A 23,567-nucleotide genomic window follows, 5' to 3' on the forward strand; every position below is an offset into this window, starting at 1 on the left:
TACCTATGGCTGATTCATGTTTGAGGTTTGACAGAAAACAACAAAATTCTGTAAAGCAATTATCCTTCAATAAAAAAATAAATAAAAAAAATCAGAAAGCAAAAACTCAAAATGGTAGTAATTTTGACTTCCAAGCTGATTCACGTCATAAAATGCACACATTTCATGGCATCCATCACACATGTAGTGTCTTGGTTATATACGCACTAGTCACAAATACACACCTAGTCCCTGCTCTCTGGTATTGTTCCTTTAGTTAAAAGTATGCCTTTCCATCCCCCTCTTGGGAAAGGGGAAGAGAGTTATCACACATTTTACATTCAACTTTTGTCTTTTCTAGACCAATTTTCCCAGAAAAATATTCTCCCTTGTTCCTCTCTGCTTCAATAGTTAGTTCAAAAAAAATTGATCCTTGTTATGTTTAAGTCACGCAAACATCTTTATCTAAGAAAAGACAAAATTAAAGCTCTAAAGTGAAATCAGAGGTAACAGAACCAGGAGACTCAATTTCAAATGCCAAATTTCTGAAGGTTCCAGAATATCCAGAGGTCTCGACTTCTCCATCGTCTTCCAGAAATGCATGTTGAGAGTTGAAACGTTCTCACTTCACTTGGTCCTCAAGGATCATTATCACCATCAATTACTGACTTCTCATGCAGAGCAGCATTGACTGTGTGGACCCAAAGCGGGTATGTCACAATACCTACTGTCAGTATGTAAATGGAGAGGTCAAAGCAGCAAAGAACGCCATGTGGGCAGAAAATTATACAAGTGTTACGAGAAGGTGTAGTTTGGAAAGTTCTCTTAGCCTTGACTCTTGACCTGATGCCTGAATGGTTGAACTTAAGTAAGACTGGGGAAATGGGATGGACAAAAGTACATGGTGGGGCGGGGGGAAATGCAAGATCTATTACAGTAAGTGGTTAGGCTGGCTGAGTTGTAAAGCCTATTCAATTGGAAAGTAAAACCATCCTGATAAGACTACACAATCTTTCAAGTCAGCCCAGTTAGCAATGGGAAATAGTTGATATTTCTGAAGAGAACATGGATAAGACATTTTCTCTTTATTCTAGCTGCAGTGTGCAAGGTAAGAGGAAGCTGGACATGGAACCACTTAGATCAGTGTGAAAGGCGTGAGCCTACTAGGAACTAGTTGGTGGTTTCTCAGGCGGGAGTGTTGTTTTTTCCTTTTTAAAATCTCTGGAAAACATTTCCCCAGTGAAGATACTGCAGTATTTATTTAGTGTGCTATAAGGATCAATAAACATTTTTGGAATGTGGATCAGTAAGTTGTAATGGTTCTATTATTTAAGTCATCTCTTGGTATCCTCCTGACCCCATACCAAAATCTGTGGATGTTCAAGACCCTTATATAAAAAGGCATAGTATTTAGTATGTCTGAAGTCATCTCTGATTCTTCCAATACCTCATACAATATAAATAGTTTCTGACACACAATAAATTCAAGTTCTGATTTCTGGAACTTTTTTCCTGAGTATTTTTGATCTATGGTTGCTTAAATCTGAAGATGTAGAACCTGTAGGTATGGAGTGCTGAGTGCAGTTGCAATCAAAGGAAGGATGTATTCCTACCCTCAGAAATGGGGTGGGAAAGGGGGTAAAGAAGGGGATCTGTAAAGAGTAGCTAGAATGAAGTGGACTTTGGGTCAATTTTAGGGTTAAAACAAATATGCAGATGTGCAAACACTGGACTAAGTCCTTTGAAGAAAGTATTTATTTTCCCGGAGAAATAATTTGTTATTCTCCATCATAAAAAGTACATTCTTTAGAGAGCTGGACATGTATAAACAGACTTGATCTTCAGGTCAGCCTTGAAACGTTTGCAAAGCAATAAATCTTTTGACATTAAAAGAGGGACAGAATTCAATCACAGTGACTGAAATACCAAACTCTGAAAGATTGAGATGTTCTGAGGCCAAGTCAAAGAAATAAATAAGTCAAATTACCATTCTGTTCATTAATATTGTTGAGAAAAATGTTTCAAAATCCATTCATACAGAAACGTAACCCACTGCTTTAGGATAATCCGGTTCCTACCAAGAGAAGAAGTTGGCTCTGATGGGCTCACATTAAGCCTCTCAACACCCCTGTGAGGAGCATTTAACATTAATATAATCTTCCTCTAACAAGGTAAGGAGTGAAAAGCAAGTAAGCAAGTAAAACAGAGTAAATCCAGGGAGATGCCCAGTTGGATCACAGCTGTCCCAACTCTAAGACTTGAGGAGGTCTAGCTGTGGAACAAGGTGGCAGTGTTAAGAAAGCAACGCTTTCCCTTCTTAAATAACTAAGTAAATAAATGAACTACTTACTGTTAACAAAGCAACTCTATTTTTGAATCTGTAACATAGAAAAAACTTAATAGTTGCGAAGACAATGCGTAACCAAGCATTTTTAATGATAAACTACACTCCCTGGGAAAAAAAAAAAAGACAAGAACAAAAAACACCAAACAGCCTACTACATATTGAGGGGGGAAAATCCAATTTAACAAGTACAAGGCTATAAAATTATGCTTTCTTTAGAGGAAGTCTTTTCTCTCATTTGCCTAGTTATATTTTCAGATGGAAACAACAAAAATGAAATCGCAACCCTGAATCACTTAATCTTCAAGTAAAATGGATATAATTATAGCTTCTAAAAACTAGAGCCACAAAAAAACATGCTCACTTGTCATGGAGAAATGGAAGTATTTTGTAATATTATGTGTAAAACTGTATTAATACCTAGCAAGCATATATTAAATCTGGAATGGCCTTTGGTGCCACTGCAGACTTATTTTCTAAGGCAGCATGGCCATCTTCAATTACTCACAGGTTATTGTCTCTTTTACCATTTATTTCTTAAACTATCATTGTTCACTATAATTGCCCATCAACATTAAATTGGGATACAGGAAACTGATGAAGTGTCAGTTAACTTTGCTATTTATACACGCCTTGATTAAATTACAAATTTAAAGCTAAGAGCTAATACAGTTTTGGGCTATCATAGATATGATTTTATGCACAATTTCAGTTCTCCAGTATAAAGTCAATTAACATTATGCTGTAGCTTGATCCTTCTTGATCATTTAAAAAAATGGAAAATTTAAAAGAAAAATAAATTTTCATATTTTTTTCTACAAAAATTCTCAATATGCATCTTCTTTGTATAATGTACTAGCTATGATAATAGATACTGGCCAATATTTTGTTAAAAATAAAAGCTTTCCTGAGAGGGCCAGTTTACATGAGCTGCTAACTGCCCACCTACCTTTTAAAAATAATGTCAGCACCCACGTATGATCAGCAATGGGAAGTGAAGTCCATTTTTCCATCTGAGGCTCATAGGACCTGTAATTCTATTTCACTGCAATAATTCTTGAAGGTGGTCTCTAGACCTCATTTTCCCTGGCAAAGAATATATTTGTCCTACTAGGTTTAAAAGACCAACAACGGCAGACAAAGTTAGCTGCTCAGTCCTGTGCAACTCTTTTGAGACCCCCATGGACTGTAGCCTGCCAGGTTCCTCTGTCCATGGGATTCTCCAGGCAAGAATACCAGAGTGGGTAGCCATTCCCTTCTCCAGGGGATCTTCTTGACCCAAGGATCGAACCTGGGCCTCCTGTATTGCAGGTAAATTCTTTACTGTCTGAGCCACCAGGGAAGCCATTGGCAGGGCTTAGTTATGTCATAATGAGATCAGCAAGCGCTACTTGGCTCTTTTTCAAACTCAGAAAAACTGAGTCATAAGTTTTTGAAAATTTTTAAAGGTTCTCTTCCAGAGAAGTACTGCCATCTTCAGCACATACACATAGTGTGAAAAAGCAAATATGAACTAAGCAACTTACTCAGGCTAAATGGCCCAAGAAATCACACTTCAACAATGGGGTAAACTTAAAAAACAAAACTCCACGAGAAATGAAAGAATAAAGCTATAATAAACTTTGAAAAGAGGAATATTCATTTCTCTGGCTTAGCTGAAACATGGTTGCTTTCATTAGTTAAAAAGAAGCCTGGGGAAATTGATACGAATAATCTGAGAACTGCCGCGGAATGCCATGATGTCAGGAGGAGACTCTGGAGGTTGAGTTTCCTCTGATTTCTATTAACTATCAAATGTTCTGCTGGGGTATAATTTACCTCCTATCCCACAAAACTTTAAGAACAAGTCACAAAATCCATGTTAGAATATAAGTTTTTTAATTTTTATAAATAACTTATCTGTTACAAAGATAGTTTACCCAGCTAAATCACAAAACCATCAACTCAAGATATCCAAATTACGTTTTATTAATAAAACAAGTAAAAACTGATTTATCAATCTTCACATAGAACTGCAGATGAAGCTGAAAAACAAGGCCTATTTTAAAACAAAATGCATCAAATGTAAGGGCTTTGGGTTTCTCATCTAATTAACTAGGATTGTCATAGTTCTTCTCATATACAAGATGCAAAGCCTGGAAGTTAAGGCTCTGACATTCATATAGAATCACCTGTAATAATCTTGCTTATTTAAAAAATATTCATTTGCAAACATTTACAGTGGGTGCCAGTCTACATTATCTCCCATCTTTTGCTACATTTCAGCACTTCCCTTAATCCCATTCTAAGCACTGATATATAATTTCATAATTGTTTTTTTTAAATGCATATTGTTATTTTTTCCTTGATTTCATTTCGTTATATACATTCCTGATCATCTGAATATTTATTTTCCTTATAAAAATATATCATCAAAATAAAGAGATGCTTGAGGTTGCTTCAGTGTTCAAGTTTGCTTGTTTTTCTTTTTTCCAGCTTTTCTTCAGTTGTCCTAAATGCAACTAGCCTTGTTTTATAAATATACACGATACTGCCACCAAGTCAGGTTTAGAAACGGACTGCCCCAACAGTAAAGCATTTAAATTTCTCTCCAAAAAAAGGGCTCTTGGTTTTGAAACTGTACTTTCCCAAGAGTAATCTCTTGTGGAAGTTCTGTGGGACACAAGGCAGATAAAGCAAGCTTAACCTTGTTGCTGTCAGTGGGTTAAAAATACCTTTTGTTTTAAGCTTCCCTGTGGAAGATAAAACACCATGTTGTGTTACCCACCACTAAAGGCAGTATATAGTGTGACCTATAGACATAAGTCTTGTAATATTTTCTGCAATTCACTGTGCAGCATCTGTATGTCTTCACAGAACATCGGTACTCATGAGGGCAAAGTACAGAATAAGTAGAGGAAAGTTATTTTGTGCATAGTTTCATTTCATTAATGCTTTTTTATTTTGAAGGCAATGCTTCTCTCATGTAAGGCTTAAAAAGGGACATGATAGTACTTAATCACTAAAAGGAAAAAAGAAAATTAGTTAACAAAAGACTATTACACTATACATATAGAAATATAAGAAAATAATAAGGAAGAAAAGAAATCACTAAAGCAAACTTGAGAGCTCTGTACAGTAGGAAAAGCTCTGGGGTGTTTCACTCCATGTTTGTACAGACAATGCTGCTGCTCTCCTTTCATCTTTAGACCCTAGATGCTGGCTTCACAGAGTGGAGACGTTTTCAGGGAAGACAAAGACAAGGCCAAGAGTACCACAGATGTGTGAAGTTCTTCCCCTTTCCATTGGCACTATACAGCAGCAAACAGTTTTTAAATAGTTAAACCTTGTTGCTTTTCTTCATGTTTGTAGTGTTTCACCGAAAGCTTAAAAAAAAAAAAAGCCATCATTCTATTCCTTCCTCCTGTCAAAATTCAGTAGTGACATGAGGGAAAAAAGTACTGGGAACACCTAGGTATTAATATGTTGAGAATTATCCATGATGGGCTACTGGTAACACTGTACATGGTTAGGCAGTGGGCAACCAAGTCTTTCAGCAGATTACCTTTCATGTGATGAATTTCAACTGCCCATGACATTAGACTGAGGTATTATTAGCTCTGTGGGTTGACATTTAACATTATTAGCACAACACCATCTTGTCACACCTTCAATTTTACAAAATCCTATGTAGCAGTGAAACTTTTCCCCTGATGACAGACTGGTTTCTTGAATTTCAGATGTGGATTTAGAGAAGATATAGGGCCTCCTGGCTCACAAATGCCTTGGCATCTCACACTGTTCGCAACGGTTTAAGGCTGGATGGTTCAAAAAAGTACAGGCAGCACAACTCCACTGAGCCCCCTCATCATCTTCTGTGTCTTGAGTCTTTGGTGTTTTGATGGTGGACCTTTGATCTGCAAGGAAGCAAAAGAATTATTTTAGAAGCAAATTCACAGTCATAAATTACTGGCAACTATAAACACTATGGGACTTTCCTCATAGCTCTGTCAGTTAAGCTCTAGCACCACACAGCATGAAACAGCCTGTTAATCCAATGAAGCATCTGGCTGAAACTGACCCACATGCTTGATCCTCACAACCTGTATCTATCAGGCCGGCACATCTCTGCTGGGGAATAGCAACATGGACATGACTTAATCACCTCAATATCTCCTCAAATGTGAAAAGAGCATCATTTCCCCCAATTTATAGCAGGAGAAAAGGGAAATCACTTCATATGGTCACTAATAGCCAAGATTACCATAATGTCACCTAAGAATGTGAAAAGGTATCCAACTACAATGCAGTACTGCTAGTGCATTTCCGTCTCATTCAAGTGTGAGTTTCATTTCTCACTGATGTAGTAGTTATGTTTCTGATTTCTATCATGAATGGAAGTGTTTATTAAATGTTCTCCATCTGCTAAAATCTAAAATTGCACAAAACGTACTAATTTCTAAAATCTTACTTAACTAAATGTCAACAACAGACTTGGAGAAGCAAATTAGTATAAAATTTTATCAGACTTTATTTCTCATGTTATTTGAAAACGTATTTGTTATGGAACACTAGAAAGACTACCAGCTCCAGAGTCATGAGAATGGAGTTCTATTCATGGTTCTGCTATCAACTCCTAATTTCTTTGCTCTGTTTTCTTAGATAATCATGTTTCCTCTACATCTAGTCTTTCTTTCTTATAAAATAGTCACTGCAGTTTTATGAGGTCAATGTTCTAAATGTTTGAATGTACAGAGGTATCTTAAATGTAAGAAATATATTCCTCCATGGTTGTGTCAAAGATGAAATTACATTTATAAAACTACTTTTTTTGGGGAGGGAGGTATCTTTGTAATTTAAAATAGGATTTAAATAGGATCAAGCATAAAATAGGATTCCTATAAATTATTTTGGGGAGGTTTGAGCATGCACCATTGGGTCTCTCCAGTCACAGTTTATGATTTGCAGTTTACAAATTATATTAAAAATGTATATTAATTTGCAAATTCTACCTATTCCACCGAGCTGGTAAGTAAATGATATCTTTTCTGTTATTTTAAAAGACAAACTGATATATAGTGGATAAAAATATAGGAAGTCAAGTTTCTGTAACAAATTCAAAATAATTAAGTGACGGTACTTTGTTTAGTGGCACTTTATTTAGTGTTTGGTCTTAAGGTTAACATTTTATTGCAAAATTCCCACTTTAGGCATGGGAATTTTTAGGCATCACCATGATTTTGGCACATGCATGAGCACCATGAAAGTATTATTTATATAGTAATTTTCTTTAAATTGAATAGCTTTAAAACAAATATCGAAGGAACTTTGCCAGTGATCCAGTGGCTAAGACTCTGCACTCCCAATGCAGGGGGCCCAGGGTCAGGGAACTAGATCCCACATGCCACACCTAAGACCTAGCACAGCCAAACAAATAAATACATATTAAAAAAATTATCTATTTAAGGTTTATCTAGGTAAAAATATTTTAAAAATCAAGGGTCTTACAATACGAATTAGCATCCACCTAAAACTAAAAAATGAACAGTTTAAAAAAGTTCGACTTTTTACCATCTACAATTATTCCACAATTTTCTAGAACAACTGTTTTAATCTGGGGATAATCCAGTCTATTTATTAGAATTTTGGTCTTACTAAGGTTAGAAAACATTCCAATCTGGCACATTTTTAGTAAAACCTTGTCTATCCTTTTTGTTAACTACAAAGGTTTTTTAGGAGGGCTAATCAATCTGTATTAACACTTCATTCTATTACTAAGTGCCAGGATTATCTTCAATATTTAAATATCTAAGGTAATCAAATAGAGGACCTAATTTTTTTTAAATGAAAAAAATCTCCAATGGTTTTCTTGCAACTGCACAAAATCTTCTGGTCCTTCGAATTATGACTCTTTATTATTAGTGGTATTTGGAAACTAAGTAACCACCAGAATCGAGAAAAGAGGAAGTTCTTTAGGGTGCACAGTAGGAGATGACTTGTGATGGCCACACTTTATTTTAGCTGTTAAAAAATCCACACTGCAAAGCGGAACTGATTTTAAGAACTAAGTAAAACCTCTCTAAGTGAAACTAGTAACTCCCTATTTTAGCCTTAAGGCAAAAATGACTAATTCTTTATTTCTCTAAAAATATCCAGTACACGAGCATTTATCTTTTGTGAAAAGCTTTTTAAGTTTTTTTTTCCCCTTACTTTTTATCATGAAAAATTTCAAATACACACAAAAGTAGTGAAAACAGTGAAATAAATTCTCAGCCCTTATGCTGCCTCAACAACTGTCAAGACAAACGTTATTTCATCTATACCCCATCTCCCTCTTACCCATAACACATAAGTACTGAATTACATGGAAACAAGACAGGATCTTTTTATATGAGAATTTTTAGTTTTTGAAAGAGAATAAAAAGATTAAGGCAACTCATTCAGAGTCTAAAATGTCCATTTTGCTTATTTTAAGGAGCTAGGCTATACCACTGCTTTCCTTATTCCTTTATTCAATTAACATCCAATGTCTGAACACTTGCTTACTCACATACTGTGTCAAATGCCCAATTTCACTTTTGATCCTCTGTACTAAGACTTCATTACATTCCAGCTAACTATGTTTAAAAACTTTTAAGTAATAAAAAAAATATGAAGCCACAGCTAGGCCTAATTGAATTATAACTGAATAAAAACTAAGGAGTGGAGACAACAGGATACTGAGTGAGAATATGAAAATTCTTATAACAAACCAAAGATTGTTCCCATTTCTACATATTTTTTAATACCTGGAGTAAAACTCCCACCCAAATGTTTCAACATTTCTTAGTTTGGTGTGTACATAATCTGTATCGATGACATAAAAATGACAGGTAATAATTAAAAAAAACATTTATCTGAAATTCAGAGAATTCTGATTATAGAGAACTATGCATAAACTATATAGGACAGAATACTTATGAAAAATAAACTTTCCTAAGGTGTCTTCCTTAATGTTTGTCTAAAATTTCAAAGAATACAAGTTTTTATACCTGGTGATTTTTTTTTTTGCCAAGATTTGCTATTCTGGGAGTATACAATGAATCCTAAGGACATGCATATTACTTTTAAAGGGCTAAGTACATTACATTTTTGAACTCTCCCAATTCCCAGCATGTTAAGTGAAAATAAGTATCTTCCTAGTGAATCCATCCAAGAATGCCAAAGTTGGAAGTACTTCTAGAGTGGAAGGCTGCTAAGAATAAAATTTTCTCAGATCTTGTTTTTCAAAACCAACAGTTTCACACCTACTGGATACACTAACCTTTGGGTTTTGGTGGCACAGGGCCTACAAATCCAATATTGTCATAAAAGTTATGAATAGCACTGGGATTGAAATGTGGTCCTGAAATATATAAAAAGAAGTATATCAATGTTTATAGCTCAAAAAAATTAAAAAGATTTTTAAAAAGCAAATATTTTCTTTCTTAAAAAAAAATCAGTTAAATAGAAAAAACACTTTTCTTTTATTTCACAACTCTAATCTCCAGTTACATGAAAGGATTTCAAAAACAGCTGAAATAGGTGTAATATATCGATAGTACCCATAACAGAAGTCCAACCTGTAAACTGAGGAAGAAGTTAGATTAATGCAAGACAGTAAAAGAATTAGAACAGATCCCTGTTGCATGTGACAAGTTAAGATAACTTAAAATTTGACAATGTAAAATATAATTTTAACATGGTCTTAAGCAACTAAATAGCTTGGCCTCAAGTAAGTATAAAAACCTGAACTAATATAATGTGATGCTTCAGATTTTAAACAAAAGGAACAAGTTCAAAGATTACATTTTCTAGACTAGCACCAATCTTTTCTCTCCAAATTAAATTATGGCATTTTCTATGACTGTTTCAAGAGAAACAGCTTACTTACTAAAAGAAAATAAAACGAATCATCTTCCAGTTTAATGGATTTTGGCACACACTGAGAAGTGCGACTATGGGCTTATTTTTTGGCTTCTTCCCTTTCCTATCTTTTTCATTTTATATATTTCTATTATTTCCAAACTTTAGAATTAGGTTTAAGTTATAAACATTCTTTTTAGTTGTCTATGGAACACTTTTTACTCACTCACGTACTGTGCCAAATGCCCCAATCTTAATTTACTCCACAATAAGCAATTATTACTGGTCAATAACAGTTCAAATACCATAAACTATCATTTTCCTAAAAATATTGTATGTCATATTTTAATTTTCTTCTCTATGTCATCAATTAAGTAAGTGCCATTAGAGTGGGGATGCCTTTTAATCATGTTCTTAAAAGCATAATTCTTCAAAGGTAGAAGGAAAAAAGGGAAACAGGAATATGAGTATATATATTACGATCTTAATAAACACTGTAACAGATTATATTAATACATAACAGCAATACTTTTGACAATACAGCCAGACATACTAATCACTGTCTTCCCTTAATGTATGACTAAAGGGGATTTGAAGGCTATTAAACGTATCAAATTACTCCTCAACCAAATAAATGTACAGCTTTGGAGGGAAGAGTGGCAAGTAAGAGAAAGTAAGAATCTCAGCAGCACTATATGGCTCCAAATCAAATCTGAAACAAGATTACAATTGAAAGTCTGTTTTCAGCCACAGGAAGAGCTGATAAATTAACACAAAGAATTTCAGCTGAATATGCATTGAACTTTACCTCGGGCTTGAAAAAGATCAATTTCTTTGGTTAAGCAGTCAATGTCAATCTGGAGCTGTCTATTACAACTTCTCAACTGCTGCATTTCTTCGAGCTGAAAAATAATTCCAGGTGAGGATCTACATCGAACTCTTGTGTTATTAGTTAAGAAGGAGTCAAGTTTTGCAGGGGGAGGTAAGGACAGAAAAACAAGTATGAATTAAGAGCATTTCTAGAAAAGTAGGTCAAGCTTTTATACTGATGACAGGTTGCCTATTCTCATGTTCAAGCATAACAGTTACAACAGTTACAGAAAGAAAGACTTACTGAAGGTATTTGGGATATGGAATTTGATCTTTTCAGACGCCTTCGAGTTAGATTATTTTCCATTTCATTGACCTCAGATTTTAGTTTATCCAGCTTTTTCTTTTGAATCTCAAGTTCTCTTTGAAGCCGTTCCATTCTGGCCTTCTGGTGTACCAAAAGAGCTGCAATACATATTAGTACATATGAAGATCCACCCAGTTTAGTCAATTAACCTTTAAACAACCTTGGGAAAACAAAACAGATAACTATTTCTGTGACAAACAAGAGGTTCCGAAGAATCTCAAAGATAACACTAAAACAAAGTATTGTGTGTTAAATATTTAAAATTTCAGAATTTTTAACTTTAGAGAATTATTTTATTTTTGACTTGAGAATCATTTAAGCATATAAACAACTTAATGGGAATGTGGGTTAGGTTAAATCCATTTTGATGTATGCAATAAATAAAAGTGATTGATTTCGATCCACATGAATGTTAACATTAAACTGCTCAAACTGCAAATCAAAAACAAAATCATTCAGATAAACCAAATACATTTTCTTATATTCCAATTATATTGTGTGAAAATATTTTCCTAAGATTTTTTTAAAAAAGAAAATAAGCAATCAATCTTGTCACATGAATGATGAACTGCTTGGGAAACCTTAGTAAACCATAAAACTGGTATATATGATTTTGCCACTTCTGGACAAAACGAGTTTGACTTTTTAGGATATTGTACTGGTGGTGAAGATAACTGAATTTACTATTAAATGGAGGCCTGGGATGACTCTACCACGAGAAAACAAGCTGATTTGAGAAAGTATAATAAATAAACTCTAAAAATGAAAAATAGCAATTAAAAAAGTCAAGTCGATTAAACAGATTAGATTAATGCTAAATAGTCACCATCAATCAACAAACTAAAATTCCAAGAAGCTAAAAAGGAAGGAAAAGGCTATATATATTCAGGCCATTCAGTCCAGCAGTGTATTATAGAATCTGAATTAGGGTGTGGGGTGTGGGGAAGCTAGTTAGGCTCAAGTGCTTTAAAATTAACTTTAAATGGTAGACAATTTTTCCCAACAAAAATCTGACACTAATACAATTCACAGGTATCTCCCTCTGTAATTCTCCTTTCTTACTTATTGGAAGAAAAGAGTATTAGGGGAATATGTCTCATATTTAAAAGTTTTAAAAATCATGACTGATTCTTGGTATCTTATCTCTCATTTTAATATATATTCTAAAAACGCAGGGAGGTGTTTTGGAGGTACACATGTTCCTGATAGAAAACTCACTGTGTCTTTGTATATCCATAACCACCCCAGGCTTGCTTTGTCAGACCTTTATTAATTTGGTTTATTTTACTTGAATTGCAAAGTTTTATGCCTCTATTTCCAAAACATAAGAATTGTGCATTAGGGTTTATTTTATTCTCTTAAAAGAAGATGAGGAGTGGATTGTTATTTCTGAGTGGGACAGTAAGAAGAGAAAGACAGAGGCATGAAGTGAGAATGAAAAGCAAGGCAAAGGAAAACTATAAGAACATAACATACTTTCCTTCATTTCTAAACTCTGATGATCTACCAATGAGTCTCAAATGCCATTAGTAAGACATTTGTTCAAATTAATGATTATTTAAAAGCAGTATTTCTTAAAAATTAATGGAGATCATCTCCCTAAAAGCTTTTCCCTAAATATGCAAAACAAAAAAAACTTTAAAAAACGCGTTTATTTAGTGCTTCTAATGACTAAGTGATAATTTTTATTTGTACTGAGTTAGAAAATAAGACATACATTTGTGATATTATTCAATATTACATGAGGAGAAGGGATAAGAATAGATTTTCTGAGAAACTGATTTATACGGTGAGGGCAGACAGAGAACCTCTGAGTGAGGAATTACTGTTAACAATTAGCTCTAGGCTGGTGATTTCCTTGAAGTAACCAGCAGAAGCAAATGCAAACTGCTCTGGCAACCTACTTCCAGTATGGAGGGACACCTACTATGGAATCCAAAAACGGAAAAATCCTCAATGAAGAGAAGCTCTCAGCAGAAAAGTATGACCGAACAAGAAAACCATCTACCATGAGAATCAACAGCCCGAGAGGAGCCCCCTAAAACTTGGTTATATAATAACTTCAAAGAAGCTATGGAAATACCTGTTTAAGATGATTATAATGATCATAGAAGAATATAACAAATAAGACACCATGAATAAGTTTTGGAGAAGTACCATTAACAACCTCTAGAAATGGAAAATAGCCATTGAAACAGTCAACCAAATACATTAAACTGTAGATTACACATAGTCAAAGACATATTTAGTGACCCAAGAGATAAATCTAAGAGTATTCTCAAAATGCACAGAGATAAAGTGATGGGACACATAAAAGAGGGGTTAAAAGATCTTAAATAAATATAAAAAGGAGTTGTAGAAGGAGACAATAGAGTATATGGCAAAATTTGAAGAGAAACCTGAAGAAATGAAATAATATTTCAGAAGCTAATGGAATAACTAATTCACTTGATCAAATTACTGGAGTAGGGATGAATAGATAAAGTTGGAGGATTTTACAAACCATGGACTGCTCCTAAAGAAAGAACTACTGAAGATGTTTTTTTTTGATACGGAGGACATTAATACAAGAGGAAGGAACAAGATAATGAACGTAAAAAAAAGTTCTAACTCTGAAACAAAGGAAAAAGACCATGGTAGTGGGTGGGGAGGCAAAGACTGTTCAAAAGAGAGTAAAACTAAAATATTAGAGAAGAATAACAAGAAATTGGAAATACGAAAATTAGATGAAAAGCATTCTAAGGCTTTAAAAGTGTTTATAAAGAATATTCTTAGTTCAGTTTAGTTCAGTTGCTCAGACGTGTCTGACTCTTTGCGACCCCATGGACTGCAGCATGCCAGGCTTCCTTGTCCATCACCAACTCCTGCAGCTTACTCAAACTCATGTCCATCGAGTCAGTGATGCCATCAAACCATCTCATCCTCTTGTCATCCCCTTCTCTTCCTGCCCTCAATCTTTCCCAGTATCAGGGTCTTTTCCAATGAGTCAGTTCTTCACGTCAGGTGGCCAAAGTATTGGAGTTTCAGCTTCAGCATCAGTCCTTCCAATGAACACCCAGGACTGGTCTCCTTTAGGATGGAATGGTTGGATCTCCTTGCAGTCCAAGGGACTCTCAAGAGTCTCCAGCACTGCAGTTAAAAAGCATCAATTCTTTCGCACTCAGCTTTCTTTATACTCTCACATCCATATATGATTACTGGAAAAACCCCATGGAGAACCCCATGAACAGTAATGAAAAGAATATTCTCAAGTGTCGCTAAACCAAATATACATGTTAATATCTAGGGATAAAGATGAAGAGTATACAAGAAAGCTAAATATAGTTTCTAAAAGAACAAAAGGATAGAATTTGATTAAACTTAGATAGCAGGAAAGGAGGAAAGTGGAAAGAACTAGAATACAAATAATTCCAAATATATCAGTAATCATAATAACTGTGATCTAATTAAATGAATCTCTTTAGATATAAAAGATCTACAGCTGCATTGCTGTTTTCTAAAAGCACTTAAAATGTAATTTGCTAATCCATTCTTTTAATATATTGAGAGCCTATGTCAGGATTGTTGTAGCCACTCAGGAAATCAATGAACAAGAAAGGTAAAAATCCCTACCCTGCTGGAGCTTGGAGATATGGGTGTGTGTGTCCCAAGAACAAAGCTCTAAAAAAGGGGTCAGCAAATTATGGCTAAAGGGCCCAATCTGGCCATTGCCTGTTTTGTGAACAAAGTTTTACTAGAATATAGCCACGCTCACTTGTTTACCTATTGTCTATGTCTGTTTTTGTTACAACTGAAACCACGTGGCTTGTAAAATTCCACATAATTTAGTATTTGGCTGTTTATCAGATCATGTGGAGAATGAATAAATGGGGACCCATCACAGCTCAGAAAGGTTGAAAATCAAAGGACTAAAGTAAAGTAATACTTTGTCCTCTAGGCAGCCCTCTAAGAGATACAAAGTAAGAGCAGCCAACTGCTAGAGATATTTGAAGACTGTAAGGAACTAAAAAGGCAACAACAAAACCCAGACCTAGCTCCACTCCTGCCTAAACTGACTTAACCCTTCACACAATATCCTGACAGGAAAAAAGGTATTCTGGTTTCTGGATGTAAAGGTCTCAGTCTCTTCTGTTTTTTTACATATGATTTTTGGCATTCAATAATAATAAAAGAAAAAAGTAACAACACACAGAAAAGTGAGAGAAAAATTCAACGAATCACCAAGAGGGAAAGCAGTCAATGGAACCATATTCAAAGATGACCCAGATGCTGGAAGTAGCAGGCAGGAAATTGCAAAATAACTATGATTGAAGCTTCCTAGGTGGTACAGTGGTAAAGAATCCGTCTGCTAACAGGAGACGCCAGAGACTTGGGTTTGATTCCTGGGTCAGGAAGATCTCCTGGAGAAGGAAATGGCAACCCACTCCAGTATTCTTGCCCGGGGAAAATCCCATGGACAGGGGAGCCTGGCAGGTCCCAAAGAAATGGACACGACTGAGTGACAGAACATACACACAAAATGTTGAAGGAGTTAGGTAAAAAGATGAACATGTAGGAATTGATGGATAATCTGAGAGGAGAGATGGAAATTATTGAAGAAGAGTCAAATATTGGAAATAAAATATGGTATCAGAGATAAAGAATTCTTTCAACATGCTTACCAGCATGCTGGATACAGAAGAATCAGTGAACCTGAAGACAGAGATTATGTCAATTGAACACAAAGAAAAAGAGGGAAGAAGAACAAAGCATCCAAGAGGTGACAGGCAATATGTGTCTATAATATACATGTAACTGGTGAAAGAAATGGAAAAACAGTAAGTCGTATTTGAGGATAATGGCTAAATGGTTTCCAAAATTAATGAAAGACAATAAATCACAGATCCAAGAAGCCCAGGGATCTCCAAGTAATATCAAAACAAAACAAAACCTAGACATATAATAAGACTGCTTAAAAAACAAAGATACAGAGGAAATCTTGAAGGCGGATAGAGACACTTTAAAACTGATATACTAGGCAAATTTAACACTGAAATAAAGCCAGTGTAATAATACTCATTTCAGGAAAAAAGCTGAGCGAGAGAAGGTCAATATTCAGTTCAATTCAGTTGCTCAGTTGTGTCCGACTCTGCGACCCCATGGACTGCAGCATGCCAGGCCTCCCTGTCCATCACCGACTCCCGGAGTTTACTCAACTCATGTCCATTGAGTTGGTGATGCCATCCAACCATCTCATCCTCTGTTGTCCCCTTCTACTGCCTTCAATCCTTCCCAGCATCAGGGTCTTTTCAAATGAGTCAGTTCTTCGCATCAGGGGGCCAAAGAACTGGAGTTTCCGCTTCAGCATCAGTCCTTCCAATGAATATTCAAGACTGATTTCCTTTAGGATGGACTGGTTGGATCTCCTTGCAGTACAAGGCACTCTCAAGAGTCTTCTCCAGCACTACAATTCAAAAGCATCAATTCTTCGGTGCTCAGCTTTCTTTACAGTCCAGCTCTCACATCCATACATGACTACCGTCTAGCTTTGACTAGACGGACATTTGTTGGCAAAGTAATGTCTCTGCTTTTTAATATGCTGTCTAGGTTGGTCATAACTGTTCTTCCAAAGAGCAAGCATCGTTTAATTTCATGGCTGCAGTCACCGTCTGCAGTGATTTAGGAGCCCCCCAAAATAAAGTCTGTCACTATTTCCACTGTTTCTCCATCTACTTACCATGAAGTGATGGGACCAGATGCCATGATCTTAGTTTTCTGAATGTTGAGTTTTAAGCCAACTTTTTCACTCTCCTCTTTCACTTTCACCAAGAGGCTCTTTAGTTCTTTGCTTTCTGCCGTAAGTGTGGTGTTATCTGTGTATCTGAGGTTACTGATATTTCTTCCAGCAGTCTTGATTCCAGCTATGTTTCCATCCAGTCCAGCATTTCTCATGATGTACTCTGCATATAAGTTAAATAAGCAGGGTGACAATATACAGCCTTGACGTACTCCTTTTCCTATTTGGAATCAGTCTGTTGCTCCATGTCCAGTTCTAACTACTTCTTCTTAACCTGCAGTCTCAGGAGGGAGGTCAGGTGGTCTGGTATTCCCATCTCTTTCAGAATTTTCCACAGTTTACTGTGATCCATACAAAGGCTTTGGCATAGTCAATAAAGCAAAAGTAGATGTTCTTCTGGAACTCTCTTGTTTTGTCTATGATCCAGTGGATGTTGGCAATTTGATCTCTGGTTCCTCTGCCTTTTCTAAATCCAGCTTGAACATCTGGAAGTTCACGGTTCATGTACTGCTTAAGCCTGGCTTGGAGAATTTTGAGCATTACTTCGCTAGCGTGTGAGATGAATGCAATTGTACAGTAGGTTGAACATTGTTTGGCACTGGCTTTTTTTGGTATTGGAAGGTATTAATAGGAGATAAAAAACTGATTAAGAAAAAGATATAGTAAGAGAGATGAAGAAGTCATAGTTACTGAAGGTATTATTACGGGGATGTTTTAAAGTTACAGAGTAAATACTTCAGAATGTTTCTTAAACAGAAAAAATACTACATCTTCGGGAATTCACAAAGGAGTTTTTGCAATGGCTGAAGATATGGCTTATCTTTGAGAATTAAGGTGAGATATCACCTATGACAGGCTGAAACTGTAAAGTAAATCCACTGTCTTAGAACTTATCTAAGAGATATTTCTTTTCAATGAAAACAAAGTTGTGGAGCAGAGTTATGACTATATTAGAAATAACAATCTGCAGACTATTCAGGATCTTTTAAGTATGTCTGTTAATTACAAACAAACTAAAAAATGCTCTGGAAATAGTATAAGAGAGACATGGTCTCAATTTCTCTAGTAGGTGCCTGGATTTTTATGTGTCTAGTTCACTTTTCAATTGTGGCTTGGGAGTTGTAGATAGGAGTCTGAGAAAGATGAATTACAAAGTAGTGTCAAGGTGAATTTCTAAAAATCACTGAAAATTCATCTAAAGCTAAACTTTTTCTCCAGTTGTGGTTTTGTCTACAATTTTAGTCTTCACTGTACAAAATATTACACAATACAGATTCATTAAGAAACATTATTAAGAATATTCATAATAAAGAAGAATGATTATAATGCTTACTTATAAAGACACTTTTGCTTTGATCAGTCTCTCCTAAATAAAGGAGCTGGGTATTGACTGTCTGGGGAGAAAAAATATGACAATTATACTTCCAGCATCCAAAAGAAGCAGACAGCCTGGAAACAGTCAGCAAGGGTGACAAGGTGACGGCTGCAGTTGTGGGCCAAGACTAGAACATTTCACCTCTGTTACAGGAAAGACTGAACAGGAATCTGAGGAAATCCCTTAGACTGCTTTTCAGGTTTTTTCTCCCCTTTGTTTTGGCATACAACGAAACTGCTATAAACAAAATAATATCAACCACACCTACAGATGAATGAGGTTCATGCACAATGTCGTGATATGTACTTGTAAAGAAAGAGGGGTGATCTGTTAAACAGACTCCAGTGGGTAAGCTAAGGAAAAAATCCTTTCCATTCCTGTCAATTATTTACATTTAGACTAATATGGACTTTAAAAGTCAAATACAAAGAATCAATTATATTAGAGAGGATTTCCAGTTAAAGGGGACTGAAAGGAAAGTGAAAATGAAACTTGTTGTGTCTGACTCTTTGTGACCCCATGGACTATACAGTCCATGGAATTCTCCAGGCCAGAATACTGGAGTGGGTAACCCTTCCCTTCTCCAGGGGATCTCCCCAACCCAGGGATCAAACCCAGGTCTTCCACATTGCAGGTGGATTCTTCACCAGCTGAGCCACAATATTCTGCCTTTTGAAACCTCATGAAAATAACAGAGGAATAAAATGGATAGAATCCAACAAAGGTAAACAATAGGAAGAAGGTAATTAGTGGCAAGAGATTTCAACAAGTTCCTGGAAGACTGAATGTAGATGAAATGGAATAGACTAATGGAGGACGGAGAAAGCTACAGTCTCTGCAAAGAGGCAGATAATTTGCCATGCAGAAACCTAAAAGAGGCTCCTGGAGAATGCAAGTAAATAACAGAAGGCAGAAGTGAGGGATGGACCAGAAAAGGGGGCTTAATTACAAGTCTCTGAATAGAACAGTCAACCTCTCCCCATCCCATGGAATCTTAAGCACAGCATGCTTAAGCATAAGCAACCTAAAGACCTAAAGACTTTTTAGGTTGCTGACACTACAGAAAGGTGGCTCTTTGATATGCTAATTCTACCAAGGAAATAAGGGATATACTTAAGGCTCCATATAGTGATTTCTTTTTTTCCAAACTATCTAACCTGCCTTTTTAAATAGACAAAAAAGGAGGAGGAATAACAGAAAAATATACTCAGTACTTTTAAAATCTTCTTTCAGTCAAAGTTAAGTTTTAGTAAAGTTTTAAGCTTACAACTCCCTCTGGTGGTTGATAAATAAACATGTAGAATCTCTATGAATTAGTAGAATCTCTTTAGAGAGAGAGACTTAAAATTAAAATTGGTAGCATGTACTGGAGAAGGCAATGGCACCCCACTCCAGTACTTTTGCCTGGAAAATCCCATGGATGGAGGAGCTTGGTAGGCTGCAGTCCATGGGGTCGCTAAGAGTTGGACATGACTGAGCGACTTCACTTTCACTTTTTACTTTCATGCATTGGAGAAGGAAATGGCAACCCACTCCAGCGTTCTTGCCTGGAGAATCCCAGGGACGGGGCAGCCTGGTGGGCTGCCGTCTATGGGGTCGCACAGAGTCAGACACGACTGAAGCGACTTAGCAGCAGCAGCAGCAGCAGCATGTACTGAGACAGTCATCCGTGTTCTTCATCAAATACTTCTGGCTCTCTGCTTTCCAGGTATATAGCAGATATGCGCCTCCTCATCCTCTCTGAATTAGGGGTGGTATGTGGACTTGTTCTTTCTAAACAGTAACACGTGTCGGGGCAGAAAATGAAGGAGTCAGAGCTAATTTGCTGTATGCCCTTTGTCTTGCCTGAACAATCATGGAAGCACAGAGATGGAGCTTCCCTTAACCTGGGTACCTGAGTGAGGGTGATGTAGAACAGAGCCCACCAGCTAATCTATTTGTCAAGTGAGCTAGAAATAAACCTTTGTTGTTTAAAGACACAGTTTGTTAATAGCAGCATAACCAAGCCTAAATGATACATGTATCAAAATTAAAAAAATACAATATCCTTTGACACAGCAGTTTCCTACTCCTGGTAATCTCTTCTGCCAACATACCTGGGTGTGGTTAAAATTTTCATGCATAACATTTTTATTGCAGCAGTTTGTAAAAACAAGACCCTAAGATTTATCAAAAAAGGAGTGATTAGAGATTATGGTACAAAATATGATATAGTCATTTTTAAAAGAAGCAGATCTGCAATTCCTGACTTGGAATACTCTCAAAGAGACAAAAACAAAAGCTCTTATAAAAAGAGAAAGTAAACTATGTTTCACTTGTATTGAAAATGTATAAATATATGTATGCTTCATATACAGTTTCAATTTCTAGAAGAATACAAAATGAACTGTGAATAGCTACTGGTTGTCTCTGGTGTGGAGAACTTTTCATTATAAATCCTTTTGGTTTGCTTATCTTTTTTTTTTTTTAAAAACAAGTATATTTAGAAAAATATTTTGGTGTAATCCCTATAGAATCCCAGCTTGTAGAAACTGATAAGTTGATTCTAAAATATATATGGAATAGCAGGAGACCTCAAATAACCAACCTCAAAAAAGAACAAAGTAGAATGTACACACCGCAATTTCAAAACTTACTATAAAGTAACAACAATCAAGGCAGTGTAGTAATGGCATAAGGACAAACATATAGACAAGCAAACAAACAAAAAAACAAAAAGTACAGAAATAAACCCATCTGTTTATGGTCAACTGATTTTCTATAAAGGTCCCAAGGCCATTCAGTGAGAAAAGTCTTTTCAACAAATGGTGCCGGGAACAGATAACTGACAAGCACCTACTGTATAGCACAGGGAACCCTGCTTCAGTATTCTGTAATAACCTAAATAGGAAAAGAGTCTGAAAAAGAACAGATACAAGTATATGAATAGCTGAATCACTTTGCTGTACACCTGAAATTGACAACATTGTTCACTCCACTCCAACATAAAAAAGAAAAAAAAAAAAAAAAAAAAGGAAACTGATGGCATAGGAGAAAATTTTTCAACAATAAAAACAAACCTAAATGGTGCTGGGACATTTGGATTGCCACATGAAAAAGAATGAAATTTGGACACTTATCTCACAGCCTTATATAGAAGTTAACTCAAAATAGATGAGACAAAAATTTAAACGCTAAAACTCTCAGGAGTAAATCCTGATCACCAGGGATTTATCCACTGATTCTTAGATATGACACCAAAGATAGGAATAATGAAAGGAAAGCGCTAAGTCAGACTTCAGCAAAATTAAAACTTGTGCTTCAAGGACACTCACCAAGAAAGTGCAACGGTAACTCACAGAATGGGGGAAACAGTTGCGAATCACACAAGGGACTTATAACCAGAATATACAAAGAGCTCATACAGCTCAGTAATAAAAACAAGGACCTAATTAAAAAATTGGCAAAGGATATAAACTGGCATTTCTCCAAAGAAAATACACAAATGGCTCGACATCATTAGTCATCAGAAAAATGTAAATCAAAATAAGATACCACTTTACAGCTACTGGGATGGTAAGAATCAAAGAAAATAGCAACTGTGGTGGAAGATGTGGAGAAATCAAAACCCTCCAAGATTGCTGGTGGGAATACAAAATGGTGCAGCCATGTTGGAAAACAGTGTGGCAGCTCCTTACTCGAATGGCTAAACGCAGACCCACCGTAGCACCCAGCAATTCTACTCATGTGTGTATACTTACACTTATGTGTATCCATATGTCCACATAAACTTGTACACAAATGTTCATCGCAGCATTATTTACAATAGGCAAAAGTTAGAAACAATCTAAATGTCCATTAACTGATGAATGAATAAATAAAATGCAGTGTATCTATACAATGGCAGAATGCACCATAAAAAGGAATGAAGTACTAACACATGTTACAACTTGGATGAGCTTTTAAAACATTATCCTAAGAGAAAAAACCTAGTCACAAAAGACTACATATTATGGAATTCTACTCATATGAAGTGTCCAGAATATGTAAATATACAGACAGGAAGCAGATTAGTGACTACTTATGGCTGAGGGTGGGGGTGATGGGATAAGAGGTGACAGATAAAGGGTACTGAGTTTCTTTCTGAAGTGATGAAAATGTTCTAATATTGGTTGTGGTGATGGTTGCACACATGTGACTATACTAAAAACCACTGATTTGTACCCTGTAAATGACAAACTTTATCTCAATAAATGTTAAAATAATGACTAAAATTTTTTAAAGCAAAAGAATAAAATATTTGTACATGCGGAAATAAAATGGTCTTAAGATATGTTAACCAAAATTGTATATCATATAGCCCCACACAGTATGTTTATGTTATACATACTGTAGAGGATATATCGGAGAAGGCAATGGCAACCGACTCCAGTACTCTTGCCTGGAAAATCCCATGGACAGAGGAGCCTGGGAGACTACAGTCCATGGGGTCCCGAAGAGTTGAACACGACTGAGCAACTTCACTTTCACTTTTCACTTTCATGCCCTGGAGAAGGAAATGGCAACCCACTCCAGTGTTCTTGCCTGGAGAATCCCAGGGACAGAGGAGCCTGGTGGGCTGTTGTCTATGGGGTCGCACAGAATTGGACACGACTGACGCGACTTAGCAGCAGCAGCAGAGGATATATACAATTCCTCGTTATGTATTTATATATACTCATATATGTGTGTGTGTGTATATATATAAATACATGTATTTTCTTTCATAAAAGAACTTTTTATGAAAGTTTCATAAAAAACTTTCATAAAAAAAGTGAGTGTGAGACAAAGACTATAATTATAAACAGAAGGAGGATAAAGAACTGATAATGGAGATTTCCTCAGATAATTAAATGGTGGGATGGCTGGGCAAAGTGAGAGGTCAGGGGTCAAAAGGAGACATTTTTATTGTACCTTCCCTTTTTGGTGCTAAATTTCTTTTACCATATGGATACGTTATTTTCATTAATACTTGTAAAAAAGTTCAGCTTAATGTAGGAAATAACTTGCTAGTTGGCAAAACTCTTCACAAATG

The 23,567-nt window shown here is 35.9% G+C and overlaps 1 protein-coding gene across 3 annotated transcripts in view; it reads right to left on the reverse strand.

Annotated features, from left to right (window-relative positions):
• Positions 1-4,184: 4,184 nt before the first annotated feature.
• The window catches only part of TAB2 (TGF-beta activated kinase 1 (MAP3K7) binding protein 2), an 84,502-nt gene continuing 65,119 nt past the window's right edge, over positions 4,185-23,567 (reverse strand). For 2 of the 3 annotated variants that reach the window (XM_044924118.2, XM_025294417.3), the window contains 4 exons: positions 11,301-11,461; positions 10,995-11,088; positions 9,606-9,686; positions 4,185-6,219 (listed from right to left, as the gene is read on the reverse strand). In XM_044924118.2, coding sequence (XP_044780053.1) covers positions 6,077-6,219; positions 9,606-9,686; positions 10,995-11,088; positions 11,301-11,461 — 479 coding nt within the window. In that variant the 3' untranslated portion in view covers positions 4,185-6,076. Of the gene's footprint in view, positions 6,220-9,605; positions 9,687-10,994; positions 11,089-11,300; positions 11,462-23,567 lie in introns of those variants that run through there. The other variant, XM_025294420.3, reaches the window with a different exon arrangement.

This window comes from Bubalus bubalis, chromosome 10, assembly GCF_019923935.1.
Source record: "Bubalus bubalis isolate 160015118507 breed Murrah chromosome 10, NDDB_SH_1, whole genome shotgun sequence".
Lineage (NCBI taxonomy): Eukaryota > Metazoa > Chordata > Mammalia > Artiodactyla > Bovidae > Bubalus > Bubalus bubalis.